General features: G+C 39.2%; 1 protein-coding gene across 1 annotated transcript; it reads right to left on the reverse strand.

Moving 5' to 3' along the window:
* Nucleotides 1-4,048: 4,048 nt before the first annotated feature.
* Nucleotides 4,049-21,896, reverse strand: msl2 (MSL complex subunit 2). Its single transcript, XM_003218377.4, has 2 exons — nt 21,148-21,896; nt 4,049-7,678 (listed from the first exon to the last, which is right to left on the reverse strand). Exons 1-2 carry the CDS (start codon nt 21,290-21,292, stop codon nt 6,099-6,101), a joined length of 1,725 nt encoding a protein of 574 aa, XP_003218425.1. The 5' UTR covers nt 21,293-21,896; the 3' UTR covers nt 4,049-6,098.
* Between the last annotated feature and the right edge of the window lie 1,763 nt (nt 21,897-23,659).

Here is a 23,659-nt window from a genome sequence, read left to right on the forward strand (position 1 = left end):
GACAGTAGCATTACTGCTGGTAGTCTCCCATAGCAAATAGGCTTTTGCCAAGAAGCCAGCTAAATATGCCAAACAACCTCATATTTGGCAGCTGCAATACTATCTGTATATGTGTAGAAGAGGTAAGTGACACTGGTGGAAATCTCTTAAGAGACTATGGCAGTGACACCATAGCTAACATTTGTTAGTAGTGTGCAAAAGAAGGCATGTAAACAACTTTTGGAAGTCTGTTGCTATGAAAGCCCTATGTTGAGACAATCCAAAATGAAATAAGAAACAGTGCCAGAAGATGACATGCCATGGGCTATTGGGGTATAACAAAGGAAAACTATGAGTTGCACTGTGGCTAATTATGCAACTGGAGTCAAACCAACAGGGCATTCAGCTAGAGATAGAATGTGGTTTAATTCTACCTAAATTCTGTCAATAAATATGGAAAATAAAAACAATGGGAACATTTGGTACATATTTCAATCCCCAACAAGAGACACCAAGGATTGCAGTTATCAGGCAATCATAACATTAACTTCTTGCACAAAGTGATGCTCTAAATTAGGGGTCCCCAAACTTTTTAAACAGGGGGCCAGTTCACGATCCTTTGGACCGTTGGAGGGCCGGACTATAGTTGGCCACCGAGCAATAATAATTAATAACAACAACAACAATAAAAAAGAGGGTTGGAAGAGACCCTTTGGGACATCGAGTCCAATCCCCTTCTGCCTTTGTGCACCGAAAGCACCAGCAAAGCATCCCTGACAGAAGGCCACCCAGCCTCAATGTTAATAATAATAATAATAATAATAATAATAATAATAATAATAATAATAACAACAACAACAATAATGATGGTTGTAAGAGAAGAGACCCCTTGGGTCATTTAGTCCAACGCCCTTCTGCCCTTGTGCTGTGGGGGCTGGATAGATGGCTTCGATGGGCCGCATCCGGCCCCCGGGCCTTAGTTTGGGGACCCCTGCTCTAAATTCTACAACAAAGACTTTTACCATATATGGAGAAAAGCCAAATTTCCAAGCTCTATTCAGGAAAAGGAAGATGCACTAAGGATAATACAAACATATGTTGGATAATGGAGGGCACCAAAGCATCTAAAAAGAACATCAGCCTATGCTTATTAATGACAGCAAAATCTTTATGTTAATCATGAAAAATTGTGGATCACTCTGAAAGAAATGGGTGTACCACAGCATTTGATTTGAGAGGGAGCAGGCTTGTATTCTGCTGCTCTACAGACTAGGGCATGGAAAGAATGGATTCATACTGCAGAAAAGGATTCTGCAGGAAAAGAACTTCCTTATGGTAAGAGCTGATTGACAATGGAATAGGCTGCATTGGAATGTAGTGGAATCTCTTCCTTTGGGGATTTTTAAACAAAGGCTGGATGGCCATCTGTTGAGAGTGCTTTGATTGCATGTTACTATGTGGCAAGAGGTTGGACAACCAGGGCCATAGCCACAGGAGGGCTATGTGCATAGCCCCCCCGCCCCTCCCAAAACCTGGTTTACTAATGAATTTCAACTGGTTAACCAATGTATGAGTAAACCAGTTTTTTTACCCTGACACATTTCAGGAGGGTTTTGAACTTTTAACCCCCCCCCCCCCCCCAATATGGCCCTGACTACAACCACTGGTGTCCCCACTTCATGGATATATACTAAGTATTTTCAGTCTGTAGACCTTTTTCTGCTTTTTGTATTTGTTGAGAATTTTTGTTAGAATTTGGATAGATTCCCTCATTAGCTTGAAACAGCTGTGTTGGTGTGACATGTTCTTTGTGATCATTTCTCCCAAATGCTTGAGAGTTTCTTAGGGAAAAGGTAAAGGTTTACTCTTGACATTAAGTCTAGTTGAGTCCGACTCTGGGGGGTGGTGCCCATCTCAATTTCTAAGCCAAAGAGCCGCCATTTTCTGTAGACGCCTCCTAGGTCATGTGGCTGGCATGACTGCATGGAGCGCCGTTACTTTCCCGCCAAAGAGGTACTCATTGATCTACTCACATTTGTATGTTTTTGAACTTTTAGGTTGGCAGAAGCTGGGGTGAACAACGGGAGCTCACCCCATCCGGCAGATTCGAACTGCTGACCTTCCAGTCAGCAAGTTCTGCAGCTTAGCGGTTTAATCTGCTGCGCCATGGCCCCAAAAGACTCTTACACTTCATTTTCTAAAATTGTGGATTTGTCATCAAACTACTCTTCCTTGAAGGAATCATTTTTTCATGTATCGTAATTCTGTTTATTGCTTCCACCATCCTTTTGCCGTTTATCATACAGCATATTTCTCTATGCTGATAATTTCCTTTGTCCCGCTGAACAATTAAATGAACAGTTGTGTTCAAGGTTGTAACTCTTGTTTCTGTCCCTTTACTTTTGTTTTCCAAGCAATTATCTATTACTTCGTTTATATCCCACCTGTCTCCTAGGCTTATCTGTCCTTAAGTATTTGAAGAGTTTTACCTGTCATTCAGTAAAGCTTCTTTTTGGCTAGAGGCAGATTTTTGCATTTTTCTATATATCCTATTTTATTTATATATTGACTGTCTAGTAAAGTCAATGTATACAGGTATTACCTGAAAGGTGTGTGAGCAATAAACAAATGGCCTCACAAAATTCTTTAGGTTGCTCTCCTTCATAATTTCGTGACCCTAGAACACTTTCTAAGAACATTTGGTTCTGCTCTACTTGCTCTGCTCACTCCTATTCCTTAGTTCTTTCACAACTTACTTGTAAGCCTTTTGAACCACTTGCGACCATTGATGAACATTTGCTAGAAGTGGTCTTTCTTGTCACTGTTCCCTTTGTGCGATGGACTAATAAAGTCATCATTCTTCATTTGGATGAATTGTTTTTGGTTTTCCATAGTAACACAATGGTTTTACAACCAGACATCTTTCCTTCTGAAAGTTATCTCACAATTTTCTCCCAATGAAAATATCCTTTTGAGTAAGAAAAGCCCCTCAATTGTATTAACATATGCAAGATGCTTACCTTTTATATTTAATGCACTGCATCCTTTCACCAGACTAACAAGAGTTTTTATCTGTTATGGTGGACTTCAGAAAGGATATCAGGTCTTCTTACCAATATTCTCTAAGTGGGTGGTCCAGACTATTAGATTTTTTTATTAGTTGGCCAACTGACATAGACTAGAGGGCTTGAAGGCTCACTCTACCAAGACAATGGCATCTTCTATTGCTTTGCTTCATAGAGCTCCACTTCCAAATTCATGCACTTATGCAATGTAGTCATAACCTTCCGCATTTATACAACATGATAGACTAGAATATAGAGCTCAAGTGGATGCTCAGTACTTACTGTATATGTTGTGCAGCTTCAGACATTTCTTTCATATCTGATCATGTCAGCAGCTGAATTTTCTTTAGCTTGAATCCAGTTGTATCATTTGACTATACTCATCCTTCATTTTTTAATTCATTACTTTTTTGAACATGAATATGCAGACTTAAATTATCCTTTAGAAACAAAATCTTCAAAATGTTAATGGTTCCAAATTATTTCCTTGGGCAATTTACAAAATAAAATTATAAAAGTAACTTTTATTGATCACCTCAAATTTTAATACACCGCTTAAGAATGTGGAAGAATAGAACGAACTAGTTTTCAAAACAAACCTGAATTTACTACCAGTAACATATTAAAGGTCTGGAATCTCCAATAACAGTGCCAAAGCACATTTCACGTAAATCACTAGCTACTGGAATGCTACAGTAGCTAGTGATTTAAGTGATGCTGTAAAACACTGAAATCATTCCCACATTTTGGAATCAAGGCATTCTAATGACATATTTGAGCTCTATTACTATACCAGTAGCAGTCTTTGAAAAACAGTTTTAACAGTTCTAGAGAAATTTCCAGATTCAACCCAACCTGTAGAAATGGTATTCTTTGCTTGCTGCATGTTTGATTAGTCTTCTTATAGATTCGGAAATAATAATCAGATTCACACAAGCAAATTACGGTTGAAACAATGAAATAATGGCAGATCCCATTTGGCCCACACAAAAATCACATACATATTTAACTAATTATGTTTTAATAGGACATAGTAAACCTCAAAACTAAACACAGAATTCAGAAGTCTGAGCTGGCAAAAAAGAGACAAGAATACTAAAGAGCATTTTCCACCATTTACTCTCATTATCAAAAATATTTTCAACTCTTCTTGTAAAACAGAAACAAAAAAATACATACTGAACACTTACATCACATTCTTCTTCCTATGGCTTTAACCCCCCCACCCTGTCCTACCCACAGAAAGACAGGGGAAAAACAAACCTGAAAGCCAACAAAACGCTATTTTGACCACATTCACATAAAATGACACCATGGTACACTACAGAACAAAAAGGAGACATCATTGAATTGGTGCCAAAACCTTTTGTTTACTTTTCAGACCTAGTAACCACCATCGTACATGCTTTGTGCCAAATCCAAAGTGTATGATATCATAATTTACTATAAATGACACTTAGTGAACAATTAGATGGCAAATATAATGACTTTCAGAAAAGGTGACATTACTAATCTCAAAACAACTACTGCTTCAGATTAGGACATGGAGGTCAAATCCAATGCTATGTTGGCTGACCTATGCTCACATAACAGGATTTTCTTCTCCTCTGTACTCTAAGCAGCTCCCCAAAATACGTCCCAAACGATCTTCCAACCATTGGGAAAAGATTGTGAAATATCATTATGGGCTGTGGAGATGATTTGCCCTCCCCGTTCTACTGACAGAAGCTATTTTATTGATGCAAGAAGCTTGCTGGATTCAGCCCAGTCTTTTCTAGTCAGTCGCATCTTTTATTCAAAATTAAAAACATTAGTGCTAGACAGACATTTCAACAAAGAGTTGATTTAAATTATATTTTCCAGTTTGTGTCTTCTCACAATATAAATTGGTGATGAGGCAGATGAAACCTAAAATATTAGGGAAAAGATGGAGCAGCCCTTCTGGGATCCAAGTATAATTGCATATCAACCACATCAGTTCCATCTTTGGTATACTGTTGCTATTCCAGCCATGGCTGAACTGCAGCAATTCATTCAGCCAAAGCTCTGCTGTGCCTCATCACTGCGTGTTAAGGCGTGCTCCTGAGTAAGAGCAGCACTAGATATTAGCCTGAAACAGCAGCAGCATGGTTTTGAAACAGCTAAATTATAATGCACATAACAAAATAATGTACTGGTAACTTTGGCATGAGAATGACATTGTAGCCTACCAATATACCATCAAAATATACATTTATTCTAGTAACCAATTGAGCAGTAAGTTTAAGATCAATGTTAATAGTATGACACATTGTGAAACATACTGCTGACTTTAAACTGCAAGCTTTTTTCTAAAAGTTTGAAAACATATATATATTTAAAATATCCCAAGAAGCTGCTTCATCACAAAAGAACTCTGACAATTATTTTCAAAATAGAAGGTAAAGTACTTGAGAAACCTAAGTGACATAAATAGAAAGTAGTGCTTGGTTTGACCATGTCTATATTAGTTGGAAACTTACATTTTTCATTTTGGAAGAGAAATTTATGGTATCATTAATTTTGCTGTCCACAAGTAATATGGTATAAGATAGTTGTTTACATTTTTTGATATTTCTGGCATGAGAAAGGTGTTATTTTTTTCTTCAAGTCTGACAATAAATATGGATACATCATAAATTAGCGGAACTAAGATGGACTGACTAGATACTATTTCTGTATATTTCATCAATCTCTGATTGAGCACAAAGCACGAACTGGTACAAGGTCAGTGTTTGCCAAAAAAATTCATTTTGTATTTTAAAAATCATTTACATTAGCATTTGATCTGAAACTATGAGGTGCTTTAAGAACTAAAGACAGTTTCAGGGTAACTCTGTAATTACCATCAAACTATTTCCCAGACACTAACACACAACATAGCAATGAAAAACACTTGATACAAGTGATCTATTTGCAGGAGCTCCGGCAAGTTAAACAGAACCATAGCTGCCTTCAAAATTGTAGCAACCCCCCTACCAAAGGCAAGAGAGAACGTTTAAAAAAGGGAGGGAAAAAAGGTGAGGGGAGAAAGACTCAGCAGTCATATCTGATGTCTATCGCTTCATCCAAGTTCTTATCATCGTTTGTACTGGCAGCTAAAAATGTAGTTACTGGTGACCCTGTCACATTAATTACACTGGTACTTGTGCTGGCATTGCGAACAGCAATACTTGTCACATTAATGCCCAGAGTAAGCCTCGTCTGTTCCAAGGCCTTTTCTGGCACAGCAAATGCCTCCAGTTTCTTTTCCCCATTAGCCATATATGAATTTTGGCAGCCACGGCATATGCAGTCTAAGCAGGCCTTCCGGTTTGAGTAACAAGGGCAGCGTTGGCCACGACATGTAAGAACACTTGGATTTTGGGTGGCTCGGCCACATTTACACCCTTTCTTTTCTTGTGTCTTTTTATACACAGTTTTTGTTGGACTTCCTGGAGTAACGTGGCTACTAGCATTTTTTTCTTTTGACTTTGTTTTCAGCATTCCTGATTTGGATTTAGGATGAGATTTCTTGGTGGGATGATCTAGGTTCTTTTTCATGCTTTTATTTGATAACAATACAGTTTTGCTGTTTTTAGGTGTAGTGCCTCCATTGGGTACAGTTGTTATAGGCTGCAAAGACATCTTTGCCTCCTGTTTCACCATTACAGGAGCTGAGGCTCCCAATGTTGGGCCACACAGGATGCTGGAAATAGGAAGGGGCTGAACCTTTTCACTGTCACTTTCTGATCGTGATCGTTTTCTATTTAATTTTACTACCTTAGGTGTTGCAGCTGTACATGAAATCCCATGAGGTGAAGAACCCATTGACATGAACATGTTATGATTTGGAGGTGGGGGAGAAACCTGCAAAACAGGGCCATTTGATAAATTGGTTTCCAAGCTGTGTTGCAAAGAAGGACTGCAGACTGTTGGGGTAGAGTCCAAGCTCCGTAGCACTTCTTCAACACTGAGTAAAAGAGGATCACTAGATTTGACATCTTCACTCAAACTGTGAACATCAATGCTTGTTGTACACAAGTCACTAGTAGAAACTATGTCACAGATAGGTTCAAGGTTGCTAGAAATATCATCAGTTTTCATGTACTGTTCAGAACTACACACACTGACTGTATTTGAATGTTCAGGAGAAGGAATATTTGCTCCAACTTTCTCTGCTGATAGCCCATTACAATTGGGCAACCCATTAACAGCAGTGTCTTTCACATCAGAGTCTTGTGTGCTTTCAGTTACAGAAGAACTACTTGCTGGAGGTTCCGGCTCTGAGGCTGGAGGAGATGGAGAACGTGTCAAACACAATGCTGAAGGCTCATCAGGTGTTTTTTCTGCATCCTCATGGAGTGGGGAGCCATCTTTAAGCAAAGTCAAAAGATCTGGAGATGTGTCAACAGCTTGTTTAATATCCCGGGCTAATGGTGTTTGTGTTATATACTCACAAAGTTTTTTATAGCAATTCACTAGAATGCTTAACTGTTTATTTTCTTCAAATTGTTCATAGTCTTTGCACCAACTACACGAAGGCTTCATCATCATCTTCTTGCCTTTACAATTCTTGCAGACATAATGCTGACAAGTAGAGTTGGTAGGTGCAATTGGATCTTGTAGAAGATTTCCTAAGGGAAAAAAGGAAATTATTATAAAACCAAAAAGACAGTTAAAAGGATTGTTTATATTCATTGCCATACAGTTATATATGATAAAATATATTTGGCTGTGTCATTAGCCAACAGGCAGAGAATATTAATGGGGGCATAAATTACACACAGAGCAAAGGATGGACTGGCTAAATTTGCTTGCTGGCTAAATTTCTATGCTCATTGTCCCAAACCAAACACACAGGCACATATAAACACATGGGTTTTTTTGGCGTAAAAGTAGTATTTTAAAAAAGCAATTTATTATAATAACAGAGACAAAAAATAAAGTACAGAATTTAAAAAAACAAGACAAGGAAATCTGGATTCTGGTAATTTATCTCAAGAGATTATACAGAAAAATATCATGGCAAAGACATTTATCTGAGATGCTTTCCCACCAGCATTATGGGAAAGCAGCTATCGTTTGCCAATCATCAGAGTTGCTCCTACAGAATTCTGGGAAATATAGTTCAGGGTGGAGCCTTTCAAATTTTTAGCTAGAGAGGTCCTCATCTTCCCTAAACTACATTTTCCAGAATTCTATAGGAGCAGATCAGACAATAGCTTCCATTCTACAACGCTAGTGGGAAAACGTCCTTAAATACATAAATAAAAGTGACTGTTTGAAACCTCCAAAATGTTTGCTGTATATTTTCTGTCCTAATTGCCAATTTTTTCTGGAATATTTATGAACTGTTCTGATTCTTGTGCACAAATGTCTGCACTTATTGCAAAGGTCTCAATGAAATCAACAGTATTGCAAAGGTGGGTTTCCCCATCCCAATTTTAGACAGTTTTGTGTATACAAGAATGCTATAATGGAGAGCAACAATGAAAAATGAACATAGATGTTTTATAAATAAAAACATGTCTGCAAGTGGTGCTCTACTTTCCCTTTCTTAAATATTACAAAGTTTTTTCAGAAGTGTTTTACATAAAAGTACTTCATTGTGGATTTTAAGGCCAGAAGGCTTCAGATAAATTCAGAAATTAACATCCCTCAGACACTTTTTAGACCAACCTAAATATAGTAACTTGTCCTCATATGTCAACTTATGTTTACATTGTGATGGGGATCTTGTTGTCCTCCAGACATTGTTTGGCCGTAAGTTACAGCATTCTTCACCTGGTTTGCTAAAGCTGCTATAAATTGTACTCCCAAAAAGATCTAGAGAGTCACAGGATATACACTCCTGCTTTACTTCCTAGAAGTAGATTTAAGAAACAAGGAGGTAAAGACAGTGGAGTGGAAATTGTACCGGATACAAAAGTAATGGTTTTCAATTATACTGAAGGCTCCATTTTGTTCAAAAACAACTCCTAATTTTTATAGTATTGCCTTTCCTTCCTGCCACTTTGTAAGAAAGAAAAAAGTAATCACTGAGTCTCTTGGTAGTTTACCAACAATAGTATGTCATATATGTCAGTGTATAAGTCGACCACATGTCAAGGGCAAGTTTAGAAGTCAAAACTATGGATTTTGATATGTTCCATGCATAAATTGAGGGTTATTCCACAAAGAGGGGAAAGTGGAAATGCTACCTCAAGGGGCCAGCTCCTCCTTGTTGTTGTTGTTATTATTGTTGTGTGCCTTCAGGTCATTTGCGACTTACTGAAACTGTAAGATGGCCCTATCACAGGGTTTCCTGGCAAGATTTGTACATAAGAAGTTGGCCCTTTCCTTCCTCTCACACTAACAGAATTTGCCCACGGTCACCCAAGGGGGTTATATGGCCAAACATGGATTTGAATCCTGGTCTCCAGGGTGGTTGGCCAATGCTCCTGGCCTCGCATTGAGAAAACACAAAAATAGTGCTGCAGCAGAAAGAGTAAAGGGGGTCAGTGTGTCTTAGGTTCTCCTGGAAACTCTTTTGATAAGAGTTAAAGTACAGGATAGGTCAACACAATTTTTGGGGGAAATTTTTTGACTAAAATTTCTAGACTTATATACCAGTACATATATGTAGCAAATATTTTAAAACAGCATAGCAATTGATATTCTATTACAGGAATTTTTACTAGAACACATTTTTTTCACAATGTAAATTGGCAATAGCACAATCAGTTAATAGAGGAATGCTATTTGCGGAACATAAACTCTTAATTAGCTATAGCATGATTCCATCTTGAACATATGTCAACTCTTAAACGGCAACCCTGTCACCTCACATCTTAACTGTTCAGTTCATCAGCCATGTGGGTTTGAGAAATGGTGGGATGAAGTGAGGTAAATGGAAGGAGGATGTGGGAGTATTTGTGAAGGATGAAATTTTATGCTAGGAATACAGCGAGGTGGATGGAAAAAGAGGAAGGGATTTTTTGCACATTTGACTGCCACAGCAACTGCTATTGTTTGAAATATTTGGGGGGCGAGATGAGTCTCTCCACTTTTCAAATATAACTCTTGGGAGTCTAAAATTTTCTCACTCCTGACATTAATACTTATCCTCATATTTTTCAATTATACAAGTCACCATTTATGCTTATTATTAAAATTTATTCATTAAAATTGGAGGCAAATTGAATAACTTAGCTACTTGTAATATTTTTTGAGATCAACATCTAACCTTAATGATATCTTAGCACAATTTTCTGCAACAGGGACTTTTAAAGGAATGCAACTATTGCATTATGGCAGAGCTTACTGTACAAAATTTCCATTGTTTGGGAAGATAGAGAAGCAAATACTTTCCTGACTAAGGTTCCACTCACTGTCTAAAGATACAAATCTAAAGTGCTGGTGTCCCACTGCAGAATACAAAGAATTCTAAGTAGCTCACCTGCCAGTCACAACTCAAAGCCAGAAGTATACAGGCAGTCCCTGAGTTACAAATATCTGACTTACAAGTGATTCATAGTTAAGAATGTGGGTGAAACAACAGAAAGTGAGAGGAATCTACCCATGGGAAGGAAAATTCATTCCTGGAAGGATCATCATGGGGAAAAGATGTCTCCACTGAAGTTTTATCACCAATCCTTGTTTTCATAACAAGCCATTTTTTTAAAAAAAATAATCCAATAACCACAGGTACATAAAGTGAGGTGAAATCTTCTGAACAGAAACACAGACAGTAAAACAAATACCAGAGGGTTGACCCTTCCCTATGCTATTCAAAGATAGACAGATATATTTGGCTGGAGTTTCAATTAAAATATGTTTCCGTTCCAACTTACATATAGCATCAACTTAAGAACAAACCTACAGAACCTATCTTGTTCATAACTTGGGGACAGTCTGTACAAGAAACAAGGGCAAACAACTTGCCTATTCATTTGATTTAGATTATATTTGTTCACCCAAGCTGGCTAACAACAAAATATAAAGAGCAAATGTTATTAAAAGATCCAATGAAAATACAAAAGACAGAAAAAGATTAAAACTCATATCAAAACCTTAACTGTTTTATTTTGTCAGAGGGTGGAATTATAAGAAGGAGAGAGAAGGCATAGCCTTCTTGGGAGGGAGACATGGGAGCAACCACTAATAAAGCCCAGTCTTAACCTGAGTAGCACAGCTAATGATGACCAAGGCTCTTGGAAGCAACAACAAAATGGTAGGACAGTAGGGTCACAAAACAAAACAAATTCTTTTAAATAGCCTGGCCCCAAGCTGTGCTTTGTAGGTCACAATTAACATGTTGATTTATTCCGAGAGTTGAACCAATGAAACTGTTGTAACAAAGGAGTTGTACACTCTTTAACAGCCTATTTAACAACACTCTTGAACCGCCTAAAGTTTCTGAAGAATTTCTCCATGGAATACGATAGAGCCATCCAAAAAGGGTGTAACGAAAGCATTTTTAATGGGGCCAGATCTGCCATTACCAGAAACACTCTTCCCTTGTAGATAAAGAGTATAAAGATTTAAAGATACATGCTACATTGCTCTAAAAACTAGAATGTATTTCTATCAATCTCTATTCTTCCATTTGGCTCACATTTCCCTCTGACAATAATCAAAACAAATTCCCGAGGTCTTAAACATAAGCAGATTTTTTAAAATATGGAAAGAAAAATACATAGATGAATGTTTTCACTTATGAATGAAGCTAGAAACATATGTTGCAGACCAGGTGGTTGAGCAACAGTACTTAAAAGAAGAAAAATAGATCTGAACTATAGTGAAAGGGCACTCTACATAACAGAAGCTTTTTGCGTGCGCACTGTGATGAAAGACAACATATTTGTTAAAGAAGAAAGTAGGACAATCTGATAGAGTTTATGATCTCAATTCCACATAGGTACTCTGCCTCAGGATAAAGCCACTCATAATCCAACTCTGCAGATGCAACAGAGATACAAAATCAGGACACTTCACAAATATACATAAGGTCTGAGAAAAAACACAGTCATTGGCTATTCAACCACAAAGCATTCTTAGATCCAAGAGACAGCATCACTGACCATTAATTACTTCTCCATTAATAAGAAACAATTCTAGAGCCTCAAAATGATGTTGATGTATAGGATAGAAGGGTGCGCTTAAACTGCTACACTCCAAAAATGTTTTTCACTCCTGAAACACATTGGAATACATATGAAACCCTTTTTTAAAAACTCTTCCATCTTGTAGTTACAATGAACCAATCTCGGTGACACTTCATTTCCTCAGATAAGAAATAATATTTTTAGAACTACATCCAAACAAACAAACAAACAAACACATTATTCTGTATAAAAAGGCAGTCTTGAAGAAGATACTCAGGTAGAGCAAGTGAGAAAGAAAGACACATAATGGTCCAGTTTGTATGTGTGCTGCAATGTATTTTTATTTTATTTTTATGTCTATCATGTTTAGTCAAGATACAATTATTTAACATCAATAGCTTCTGAAATTCAACTTGAATATGTCAGAAAGTCCATTCATACTTCACTAAATCTTAAGCTCTAGTTGTATCCAAATTTTCATGTGATACCTACCATGCACTCTAGACAGATGTCTAAGGATTGGCAGTTCCTAAACCAGTTTGATTTGAAGCATTCTCTCATCCTGGACTTTGTTCAGTAGCAAAGTAAACTATCATAAAAATGTGTATGTGTATGAATAGTTTCTGTGAAGCAGATACAAATTTGCAATAGACTGGTATACCAGGGTACCAGTTACCCAGTCTGCCTAAACAAATATAGCTACCATATCTGTTGTTCCATTTCTAGGAATTAAATGCATTTACCGCAATTTAAGGAAAATCAATGTTTTTTTAATTTATCACATTCATTTCTGACTTGAACAAATGTAGATATATGTTTTCCATGTTATTTGGGTGGATTCTTGACTATAAAATACATATTAAAATTACAGCTTTGTTATGCACCACTCACATTATGTAACCATTTCAGTATGCCCTGCCCAAGGCTTCACACAGCATGGTTTATTTTTCAACAGAAATCCCAGCTCTTACTCATGTTTATTTGCAAAGAGGTTGAGAGGAAAACTAAATACCACACCAGTACCTGTGCTATGCATTTTATTCTAATCATTTTGTTTTCCAAGCTCACTGGTGTTAAGAAATAAGAGATTTGCATAACTGTGGTTCTAACTTACTGAACAAATGTAAATTTTATAGTTTAAAAATTGTATGGTTCAATGTGTCTTTTGAAGAAAGGCTAATTTTACCACTCCAACTGACAGTCATAATATTTGGAAACAGAAATATTATATCAATCCCAGATTTGACAAACACTGAAATTTCAGCCCAGTTAATCAGTGACTTCCCTTGCTATTCTTAACTACATTCCTTGAAACAAACTGACCTTCAATTTCCCTATGTAGGTTTGCTAACATCTCCATTAACTATGTCTATTGACACCAGACATTCTTGTGTGAAGATGGGGTACCACCACAGAGAAGGACTTATCTGCTGTGACAATCCAATGAATTTTCCTGAAAAATGCAAAAGCCTCTCCCCAGATTTGAGAACACTGGCAGGCCAATGCAAGAAGATGTGTTCCTTCCAACTATTTAGGCTTGAAGTTATTTAGGACTTTGTAAATCAATACAGATCCTTGAACTCATTTTCAAACTACAAAAATGACACTCTCTGAGCAACCAATACATCTCTTTCAGAATTTATGCAACATGTTTCATGATACCATCACTCTGCCTAAAATGGCAGATGCGCTGCATATTCGGACTCCTCCATGTTGCTACTGAATGTCACACAGGCAAGGAAGAAGGGACAACTTCCAAATCTCGCTGAGAGATCACCTGTTCCCAGCACTGACTGGTGGATAAGTCAACCCAGATTTTTATGTTGATTTTTTCCCTCAAATTTTCCCGACTTAAACATGAGTATACATGGTAGAACCCTCAGCCCAAGAATTGTAGTGTTTTACTGAATTACCAGTCCCCAGATTGCATGGGAGGCACCCAAGGCAGTTAAAATTGAACCATACTGCTGTAATTGTATAGTTTTAATGGGCTCAAAGGCACCTCACCTTTTTGAGACAAAATAAAATTGGGGATGAGACCCACAAAAACAAGTTTGCACATCATGAAGTCAATGTTAAAGAACAGTGAGAACAGAATAGACCTTGCAGAACACTATAGCATAATCAAGTGTTATAGACAACATTCAAGAAAGTAATACAAACTCTTCTATTCTGCTCATAAAGCCCCCAAATGATAAGTGTATTTTTGTCATTGGGTTAAATCCGATCTATTATCTTCTAGCAATGGACTCTAGTTGGCAATGATGTAAAAATCATCAGTTTCATGTGCTCCACCCTATATGCATAACATATATGCAGCTTCAGTATTTTTGTTGTGGTTGTTTAAAACCACAATTTCTCATTACATACAAACTGGGAAATTGGAATTTAATCTCAGTTTACTGAACAGCAGACAAAAATACAATTAGATGTTCTGCATCTCGTCAGTATGCAAAAGAATCAGCCACAAAACTTATGGTATTTTCCTTAAGTAAAACAGTATCACAAGTATCTTAGTGGACACAGAAAGGCAACATAACGGCAGAATGTAACACATTGCTTAAAAAGCCTTCCCTTGAATGATGATTCTTATTTGTGACAGAAACACATATTTGAGCTACTTTTTCATTAAAATATAGGAAGTCGCTTACAAATGCTCACTTTTACATATTCAGTTCTGGCAATAAACAGTGGTTTCATTCAAAAACAACATTAAACTATAATTATATGAATGAATGGGAATTGTGCAGTCCAACTCCTAGAAGATGGCACTTTTTTCATTTTCTTTTTTACATTTATATTCTGTTCCATTTTACTTTACTTTTAACTGCAGTTTAGTACTTATGCCCAAACCCAGTCAACTTTTGTTTAGTCTTAAATATAGTTAAGAGTGCACAGATTGGGTGCTGGTTATCTGAAGGACCATATCTCTCTTTATGAATGCACTAGAACTCTATGATCATGTGGACAGAGCATTCTGTCTCCCCACCCTCCCAAGTGTGTTTGGTGAGAATGAGGAAGAGGGCCTTCTTAGTAGCTGCTCCAGACTCTGAAACTCCATTTCTAGCAAGGCCAGGATGGCCTTGTCCTTACTAGTTTTCATCAGCAAATAAAAACATTTCTCTGCTAATAGGAATTTACAAACAGGTGAGAGTTGGGCTTTTTTGGGTGGTGTGACTAGGATTGTAAAGCTAGTATAAAGTTTTACTGCATTTTAATATTTTAATGTTTAATGACAATAATATTAATCAATTTAATTGGTTTTAAGTTTACATTTACATGTTAATGTTTTACATGGTTTTATTAGCATTGTTTTATATTAATTGTTAGCTGCATTGAGTTCTAATATCGGAAGAAAGGCAGGATACAAATAAAGGGAGCAAATAAATAAGAGGGACAAGCGGTTTCTGGTGTTAATTTGCGACTGAATATAATAATTCCTAACAATGTTTAACTCACAGAGACTCATATGAAGTTTAAATGCTTTTATTTTTAAGCAGCTGTCTTGTTTTCAAGCAAACCTATGGAATATTTCCATACAAGAAGTAGAAAAAGTGAGTTGTTAAACTAGAAGTTACACATTCTAGCAAGAATGGCAAGTGGGAATCAGATGAGAAGCAGGTGGTATTTTCCTCCAGTTTTTACGATATTTTTCTTGTAAAAACCAAATTAAAGGGCCAGCTAAGATTTTTGTTTTTGATCTAAATCAATCAGGATAAAGAGACTATATCAAAACAAGCGTACCTTTTCATATTTAATTCAGTGATTGTATCTGATATATCCCAAACCCTTTACTGTGACCAATTTTTCAAAGTGAAGTAAAGTCTTTTCTGTGTACAAGCCTGGGCTGTGGCGCAGGCGGGAGATCAAACCAGCTGCAACCAGCTGCAATGAATCACTCTGACCAGGAGGTCATGAGTTCGAGGCCCGCTTGGAGCCTATGTTTGTCTTGTCTTTGTTCTATGTGAAAAGGCATTGAATGTTTGCCTGTATGTGTAATGTGATCCGCCCTGAGTCCCCTTCGGAGTGAGAAGAGCGGAATATAAATGCTGTAAATAAATAAATAAATAATAAACTCTCACCAAATATACTATCAAATAAGAAAACACCAAGAAGGGTGACACAAAATGAAATGATGAAAGGGAAGAGAGAAACTGATGTATTAGGAAGACAGTTTGCTTCAGACAGGAATGGCACATCTTTTATTATCAGCAATGGAGAGATTCAGGAAAATGAATGCAGGAGCACCAAGGTAACCGCATCCTAACACACCATGAAAACAAAACAATTCACTATTTGCTACAGCTAGCATGGAAAAGGCACAAGATAATCCCAGTACTTCCAGTTTGCTTAACACAGGCTCAAAAGCTCTATCATTATACCTATAGTGATGTAACTGTCTGATGAAAGACACATATTGAATTATTAGAATGACCTTATGTGCTCGAACTAAGATAAACTGTCTCAGTATTGGAAAGTGATACAACTAAGAAAGTAACCAAGCCATTACCTGTTTCATTTCTCCCTAGAACCAAAAAGTAGGTGTGGGAAAATCTGTGCCATACTTCTACTTACAGAAGCCAACAAAAATGCCAAATTACTTGCTTTTTGCACACACATAAAATTTTTGTGCAAAACATGTTTTTTACCAATTACTTTATGAATGCCCTTAAAGAACTTTTTTATTTTTTTCATTTCCGATTCCCCTCTGAAGTATTAAGAACATCCTAGGGAGGTGAGGAAAGTTACAGTGAAAAACTGAAAAGATGGGAAAAATGAAAAGGGCATTAAACTAAAACTAAACAAATGCAATAATTTCTGCACTGGTTCACATGTCAACAACACTGCTGAAAATTCTGGAGCACCTGAATAAGCATTTCATTTGGCTCTCTCTGCCAGTGGAAGTGGGTAAAGAAATAAAGGAGCATATATCCATAGTTCGTTCAGTGTATAAACTGAGATCCTTGGAATGCTTCTCACCTCACAGACCAGGACCATACATTGGGGTTTGTTCTTTTCTAATGAGTCTTGGTTATGATGAGACAGGAACAAGGCTGAGATTCGAGTTCAGACACAACACTACATGAACCATGGATTTGTTTAGCTATTATCATTAACAAGAGGAATAAAATGGAAGCCCTTAGGAGTGCGCTCAGGGACTCATTTCAGAGTTTTTACCTCTGCACATGCTTACTCTGTCTGAAGTCTCAACATGAATTTGGTCTTTTATACCTCTCCAAACACCAAAATTAAACCCACGATCCAACAAGAAACCAACCCCCAAATCAATTAAGGCATCAGAAGGGCATTTCTTCCAGATTGCATTTTGGCCTGCAAAAGGGAGAGGAGAAACATTTATAACAGTTTCTCACTCAATTTTGAAACTAAATAATCTTGGAGGTTCTCAGGACATGACTTGCTTACAGGAAAAAACTATATGTACATATAAGAGAAGTCTCATATATATACATAAAATTACCAAGGGAAAAATTCAGTACATGAGAAGATGTATATTCCAGTCAGTGTCTGTCAACCTGATAACACACACACAATCATCAGAACACAGGGACAAAAACTACCATAATTCAAGAGCCCTATCACTGGGTTTTCTGGCAAGTTTTGTTCCTATGAGGTTTGCCATTGCTTTCCTCTGAGGCTGAGAGAATGTGTCTTCCCCAAGGCCACCCAGGGAGTTTCATGGACAAGCAGGCATTCGAACCCTGGTCTCCAGAGTTATAGTTCAACACTGAAACCACTATCATGCTGGCTCATATAGATATATTTTAAATTAAATTAAGTTTATGCTCTACTGGTATAAAGCAGAGAGAATTAAAGTGGTGCAGGCTTCATCACAGCAACAAATGTATGTAAGCATACAGAACTTATGGGAAGATCAGATGAGTGCTGCAGAAGACTGGACACCATCTGCATTTTCAAGATCAAGATATGATGTGCTAGCTAGTCTTACAAACTAATTCTTATTTTCACTTTATTATTTCAACTTAACTGCTTTTAATTCCTCTAAAAATAGGATTATGGGTGTGATGTCAAAATCTGACGAGAACAGTTTAAGCATATAATTTCATGTTTCTCTTTTACAAGTATCTTTTATAAGCTCTTCTCTAAATATTAAATTAAACAAATTTAGCTTCTCTGATGTTAAGATCTGATGACCAGAAAGCAGTGAATACTGAACATTTTGCAACTCTTCCCTATGCAGCTTAACTTTGTTTACGTTTTGCAAGCCAGCTGAACAAAGGAGCATAACCTTACACGCTGGTGACTCAACACCCAGGTTAATGTCTGTGTGCAAGTTTCTGTGTTATCTGAACCAAAAAAAAAAACACAAGCCACCAATCTAGGAATGATCTAACCTCTTCCGTCTACTTCATTATACTTTCTCCCACACTCCCTTGGGCCACTCACCTAAGTCAAAACTAACACATTAAATATATTACACAAAGAAAAATGCAAACTATCACCTCAATTGTATGTTACAAAAAACAGTTTGTTTCCTATCTGGATGCTGGCAAGAATGTTTCATTTCGTAGGGCAAGAAATCTATTATATGAATCTTGATACCTAGAAGCCTAACAGTTATATTGTGGCATTTGAGATGCATAACATTTGGAGTGTATTATGATATAATACACTCAAAAGTTGCAAGATACAAATACATGATTGGGGCAGAATGTAAACAATGAGGTCAGAAAAAAATAAAACCAGAGTAATATAGGAAGTATAAACAGTAGGGCATTAATATTATTAACAATGACCATCCACACAAAGTTATGGAGGTCATAATGTAAACAGAAAAAATAATTAACAGATGTAGCTTGATAAAAAAATATATTATTCTAAATCAAGTCACAATTAATATTTTACCACCTGATAAATTCTAATCCAGCAGTTTCATGGTGGCATCTCCCTTTTAAATCCTACCATTCCCAAACAATCAATTTGAAGTCAATGGTAGAATATCCTGGCAGGTTACTGATCACATTCCCTTATATGAAGAAAGGTCCTTCTCTCGGTCCCACCTCCATCTCAAGCACGATTGGTGGTGACGAGAGCAGGTCTTCTCAGTGGTTGCCCCTTGACTCTGGAACTACCTGCCCAGAGAAGCCAGAATGGCCCCTCCCTGCTGTCCTTCTGGCAGCAGGCTAAAACCATTTTATTCTGGGAGGCTTTTAAATATGATCGTGTTTAAGATCAATTCAGGGGATGTTGAGGTTTTTAACTTTGAATTTGTTTTAATAGTTTTTAACTGGGAATTTTAAAATGATGTTTATATTTAATCTTGCTTTAATGTTAGTATATGAGTATATTTTAAATGGTAATGCGAATGCTTTTATGTTAAGCCGCTTTGAGACCCCTTCGGGGGGGGGGGGGGAGGAGATGAAAGGAGTATAAACAACAACAACAACAACAATTTTGTGTTTTTTGTATATTGTCATTTTGATGGAATATTTGTATCAGTTTTTCTTTTGTATAGAGACTGAGATGCTTATACTATATGTAATGTACAGTCACTTAACATATTTATCCTTTAAAAAAAAAACCCCAAAAATGCCATAATAAAGGTATTAATTGCAAAACCTACACATCAGGAGCTAAAAGCAGAGTATAAATAACTATAACTATTATTATCTGGGATTAACTAACTGTAATAGTGTTTAGTTTTGAGTAAACATGCATAATATTGTGCAGCAGGCCTTTAAAGGTGTTACTCCCCCTGCTTTAACTGTAGGACACTAATGTGAGGGGATTCCCCTAGAAATGCAATAGAATCACAGAGTGGAAAGAGACCCCAAGGCCCATCCACTCCAACCCTCTGACATTAAGAAAAATGCAATCAAAGCATCCCCAAGAGATGGCCATCCAGCCTCTGCTTAAAAAACTGCCTGAGAAGGAGACACGCTCCAAGGGGCTGTCAAACACAAAGTTCCTCCTAATATTTAAGTGGAATCTCTTAACCTGCAGTTTGAATCCATTGCTCCAATATGACCTAGGGGCCTTCCACACAGCCCCATATCCCTGAATATCAAGGCAGAAAATCCGATAATATCTGCTTTGAACTGGGTTATCTGAATCCACTCTCAGATAATGTGGTCTCCGGAGCACCAGAAAACTAGCCTGCCCCTTCCTCAAAGTAATACTCTTTCATATTTAAACATGGTTATCATGCCCCCTTCTCTCAACCTTTTCTCCAAGCTAAACATCCCCAGCCCTATAGTAAAAACAAAATCTAGGGCCCTTCCATACAGCCAATATAACCCTGAGTATCAAAACAGAAAATCCCACAATCTCGGTGATGAACTGATATATATGGCAGTGTGGACTCAGGGCCCTTCCACCGAGCCATATAACCCAAAATACCAAGGCAGATAATCCCACAATATCTGCTTTGAACTGGGTTATCTGAGTCCACACTGCCATATATCCCAATTCAAGACAGAAAATGTGGGATTTTATTCAGTTGTGTGGAAGAGGCAACAGGTAACCCAGTTCAAAGCAGATATTGTGGGATTTTCTGCCTTGATATTCTGGGTTACATTGCTGTGTGGAAGGGGCCCTAATACGGAAGCCTTTGCTGTCTCTTCGAACTCTCTGATTCTACAAAAGACGTTGCGAGGAACTTGTGAAGACTTTCCAAACTGTTCCGCGAGGCGTTCCTGCGCCGGGAAAGACGCCTACAAAGTTGACCGTTTCCACTCCCCTTCTTTCGCCAGGCCGCCTGACATTTAAAGCGCCCGTTGTTGGCCCGGCGGCTTCGCAAGGGAGGGAGGGAGGGAGGGGAAGCAGCAGCAGCGCGCAGTCCTGGAGGGGCTGGCGCCTCTCTCTCATCTCTTTCCACCCGAGGAGGAGGAGGAAGGAGGAGAGGGAGGAGGAGGGCGGCTCGGCTCCCTGCCCCTTCCAGGGGGTGTAACGAGCGAGGAGGAGACGCCAAAACAAGGCAGAGGGAGGGAGGGAAGGCCCAGAACAATAGCGAGAGCCTCGCTCGCTCACTCACTCACCGCACACGCAGCAGGAGAGCGACTGCCGGAAGTAGGGCAGCAGCTTGCCGATCTCGGCCAGGCACTGCGGGTCCTCTCCGGGGCCGTAGCTGAGCACCAGGCGACTGGCGGAGATGTACAAGGCCGTGGCATTCACCGGGTTCATCGCAGACGCTGAGGCCGGCGGCTCCGGGCTGAGGCGAAAGCGCGGCGCGCAGAGCAGGCCAGGCGGAGGAGGAGGTGGAGGAGGCGGCCCGGGGCCCCCCGCGTCCAGGCGCCCTCACCGCCAGGGCCTGCTCCTGCTCCGGCCCCCGGCCTGCCCGCTTCTGCTCCGAGCGGCCGAGGGAGGCCCAAGCCGCTACTCCATCCCGGCCTTGCAGGCCTCAAGCTGAGGGGGAGGCCTACATGCGCGGCAGGCCCGGCTCTGGTGGAGGGCCCGGCGGGAAGGGGAAGGGGGAGGGCGAGGGGCCTCCCACCCGGGCTTCAGCGCGGCCTCATGACCGCGGGAAACCGGCGGCGGCGCGCTCTCGAGGCCTCTCCTACTTCCCCCCCCTCCCCTGCCTCTTCCCGCCGCGCGCGCGCGCCCGGCCCCAATGTCAATAGCAACCGTTAGGTCCAACCGTCACTGCGCAGCCATCGCCGCGGCCGCTGAGCGTCGCCAGTGCGCATGCGCGGCCATTCCCCTCCTCATCACACCCACCCCACCCCCTCCGCCTTTCGCGTCTTGTTGAGGGAAGGAGAGCGAGTGAGCGCGCGCGCGTCTGCCTGCCTCTCCCCAGAGAGAAAGCCGAAGGGACGTCACGCGCCAGCCCCGCCTCCTTCCACCGCCTCGGCGTCAACGACGCAGCGCTTGTTTTGCGGCCTGGTCACTCTCAAGCCAGGGCTCCTCGCGTACAGTATGCCTTCGAGAACCCGGATATGTTTTGATTCCCTCTCACTATTAAGCATATCTATTTTTATACATATTCACACATACATATACACGCAGAGGGAAGGAACCTTACCAAGCCATATATAAAGGCGCATTAATAAATAATAAAGGCGCATTAACTCAAAGCAATCCTAATAGCCTGACATGTTTAATGTCACCTCAGCAGGCTCCCAATGATTGAAAACAACTGCGTTTGAATTTGACACAGATGAAATTAAAATATAGTTGGGTTGCTGTGAGTTTTCCGGGCTATAGGGCCATGTTCCAGAAGCATTCTCGCCTGATGTTTACCCACATCTATGGCAGGCAACTGCAGAGGTTGTGAGGTCTGTTGGGAACGAGGCAAGAGGGGTTTATATATCTCTGGAAGGTCCAGGATGGGAGAAAGAACTCTTGTCTGTTTGAAGCAAGTATGAATGTTGCAATTGGCCACCTAGATTAGCATGAATAGCCTTTCAGCTTCAAGATCTGACTCCTTCCTGCCTGGGGGAATCCTTTGTTGGGAGGTGATTAGCTTTCAACAGAAAAGAGGAAACCATGAAAATGAACAAAATCTGTCTATCAGTATTAAAAATCAGGACAGTAAATAACAACACTCAGAAAACGGAAATTCCAGACAAGAAACAATCAGCACCAGCTAACACCTTCCAACAAAGGATTCCCCCAGGCAGGGAGCAGCAGGATTTGCAGGATTTTTCGGAGGCAACGCTGATGGAATCGTTCCAGGAGTTGAGTGTAATGTCTTATAGACCGTCCACATTTCACAGGCATATAACAGGGTTGGGAGGATAACAGCTTTATAAACAAGCATCTTGGTATCCCTACGAATGTCCCGATCCTCAAACACTCTCAGCTTCACACTATAAAGAAGCTTGGAATTGATTTGGGAGCATGTGTTTTGTGGCTTCTGTGATTTCAAGTGGTTTTGAAGCCACACCATAGTGCAGGCATGGGCAAACTTGGGCCCTCCAGGTGTTTTGGACTTCAGCTCTGACAAGTTCTACCAGTCGCTAGGCTGGTAGGAATTATGGAAATCCAAAACACCTGGAGTTTACCCATGCCTGCTTTAGAGTGAGTTCAAGCTTGATATCCTTGCAGACCTTCTCTCTTTTGGGGCAGTCTATGGTATCCATGGAGTTTCTGTCTAGCAGTACATTTCAAATTAATTGATTCTCTTCCTATCAGCTTTCACAATCATATGAAGAAATTGGAAATACTGTTGGCCCTCTACATTTGCAGGTGGAACTTTTATGGATTTTGTTCTTTTGGGGGTTTTTTTAAACGTTCAACTGTAACTCTTCTTTTGCACATTCTTTCTTTACTCTCCTGTATGTTCAGCATGTAAATTGAACAAAGAGGATGATAAAAGTCAGCTTTGCCTGTTCAACAGACTGCCTTGGAAAAAAGTGAGCTGTCTTATGAGATCTTTAAACAAGTTGGCTGGTCATCTTTTGGTAATGTTTTAGTTGTGCATTCCTACATGGCAGAGAGTTGGACTCAAGATCTTCCTTCTCTTGGAAACCTCCTTAGAAAGTAGCCTTCTAGTAATATATTGTAACATGTTACTAGAAGGCTACTCAGAGAACAACAATACAGTACATC

The sequence above is a fragment of the Anolis carolinensis genome, chromosome 3, assembly GCF_035594765.1.
Source record: "Anolis carolinensis isolate JA03-04 chromosome 3, rAnoCar3.1.pri, whole genome shotgun sequence".
Taxonomy (NCBI): domain Eukaryota; kingdom Metazoa; phylum Chordata; class Lepidosauria; order Squamata; family Dactyloidae; genus Anolis; species Anolis carolinensis.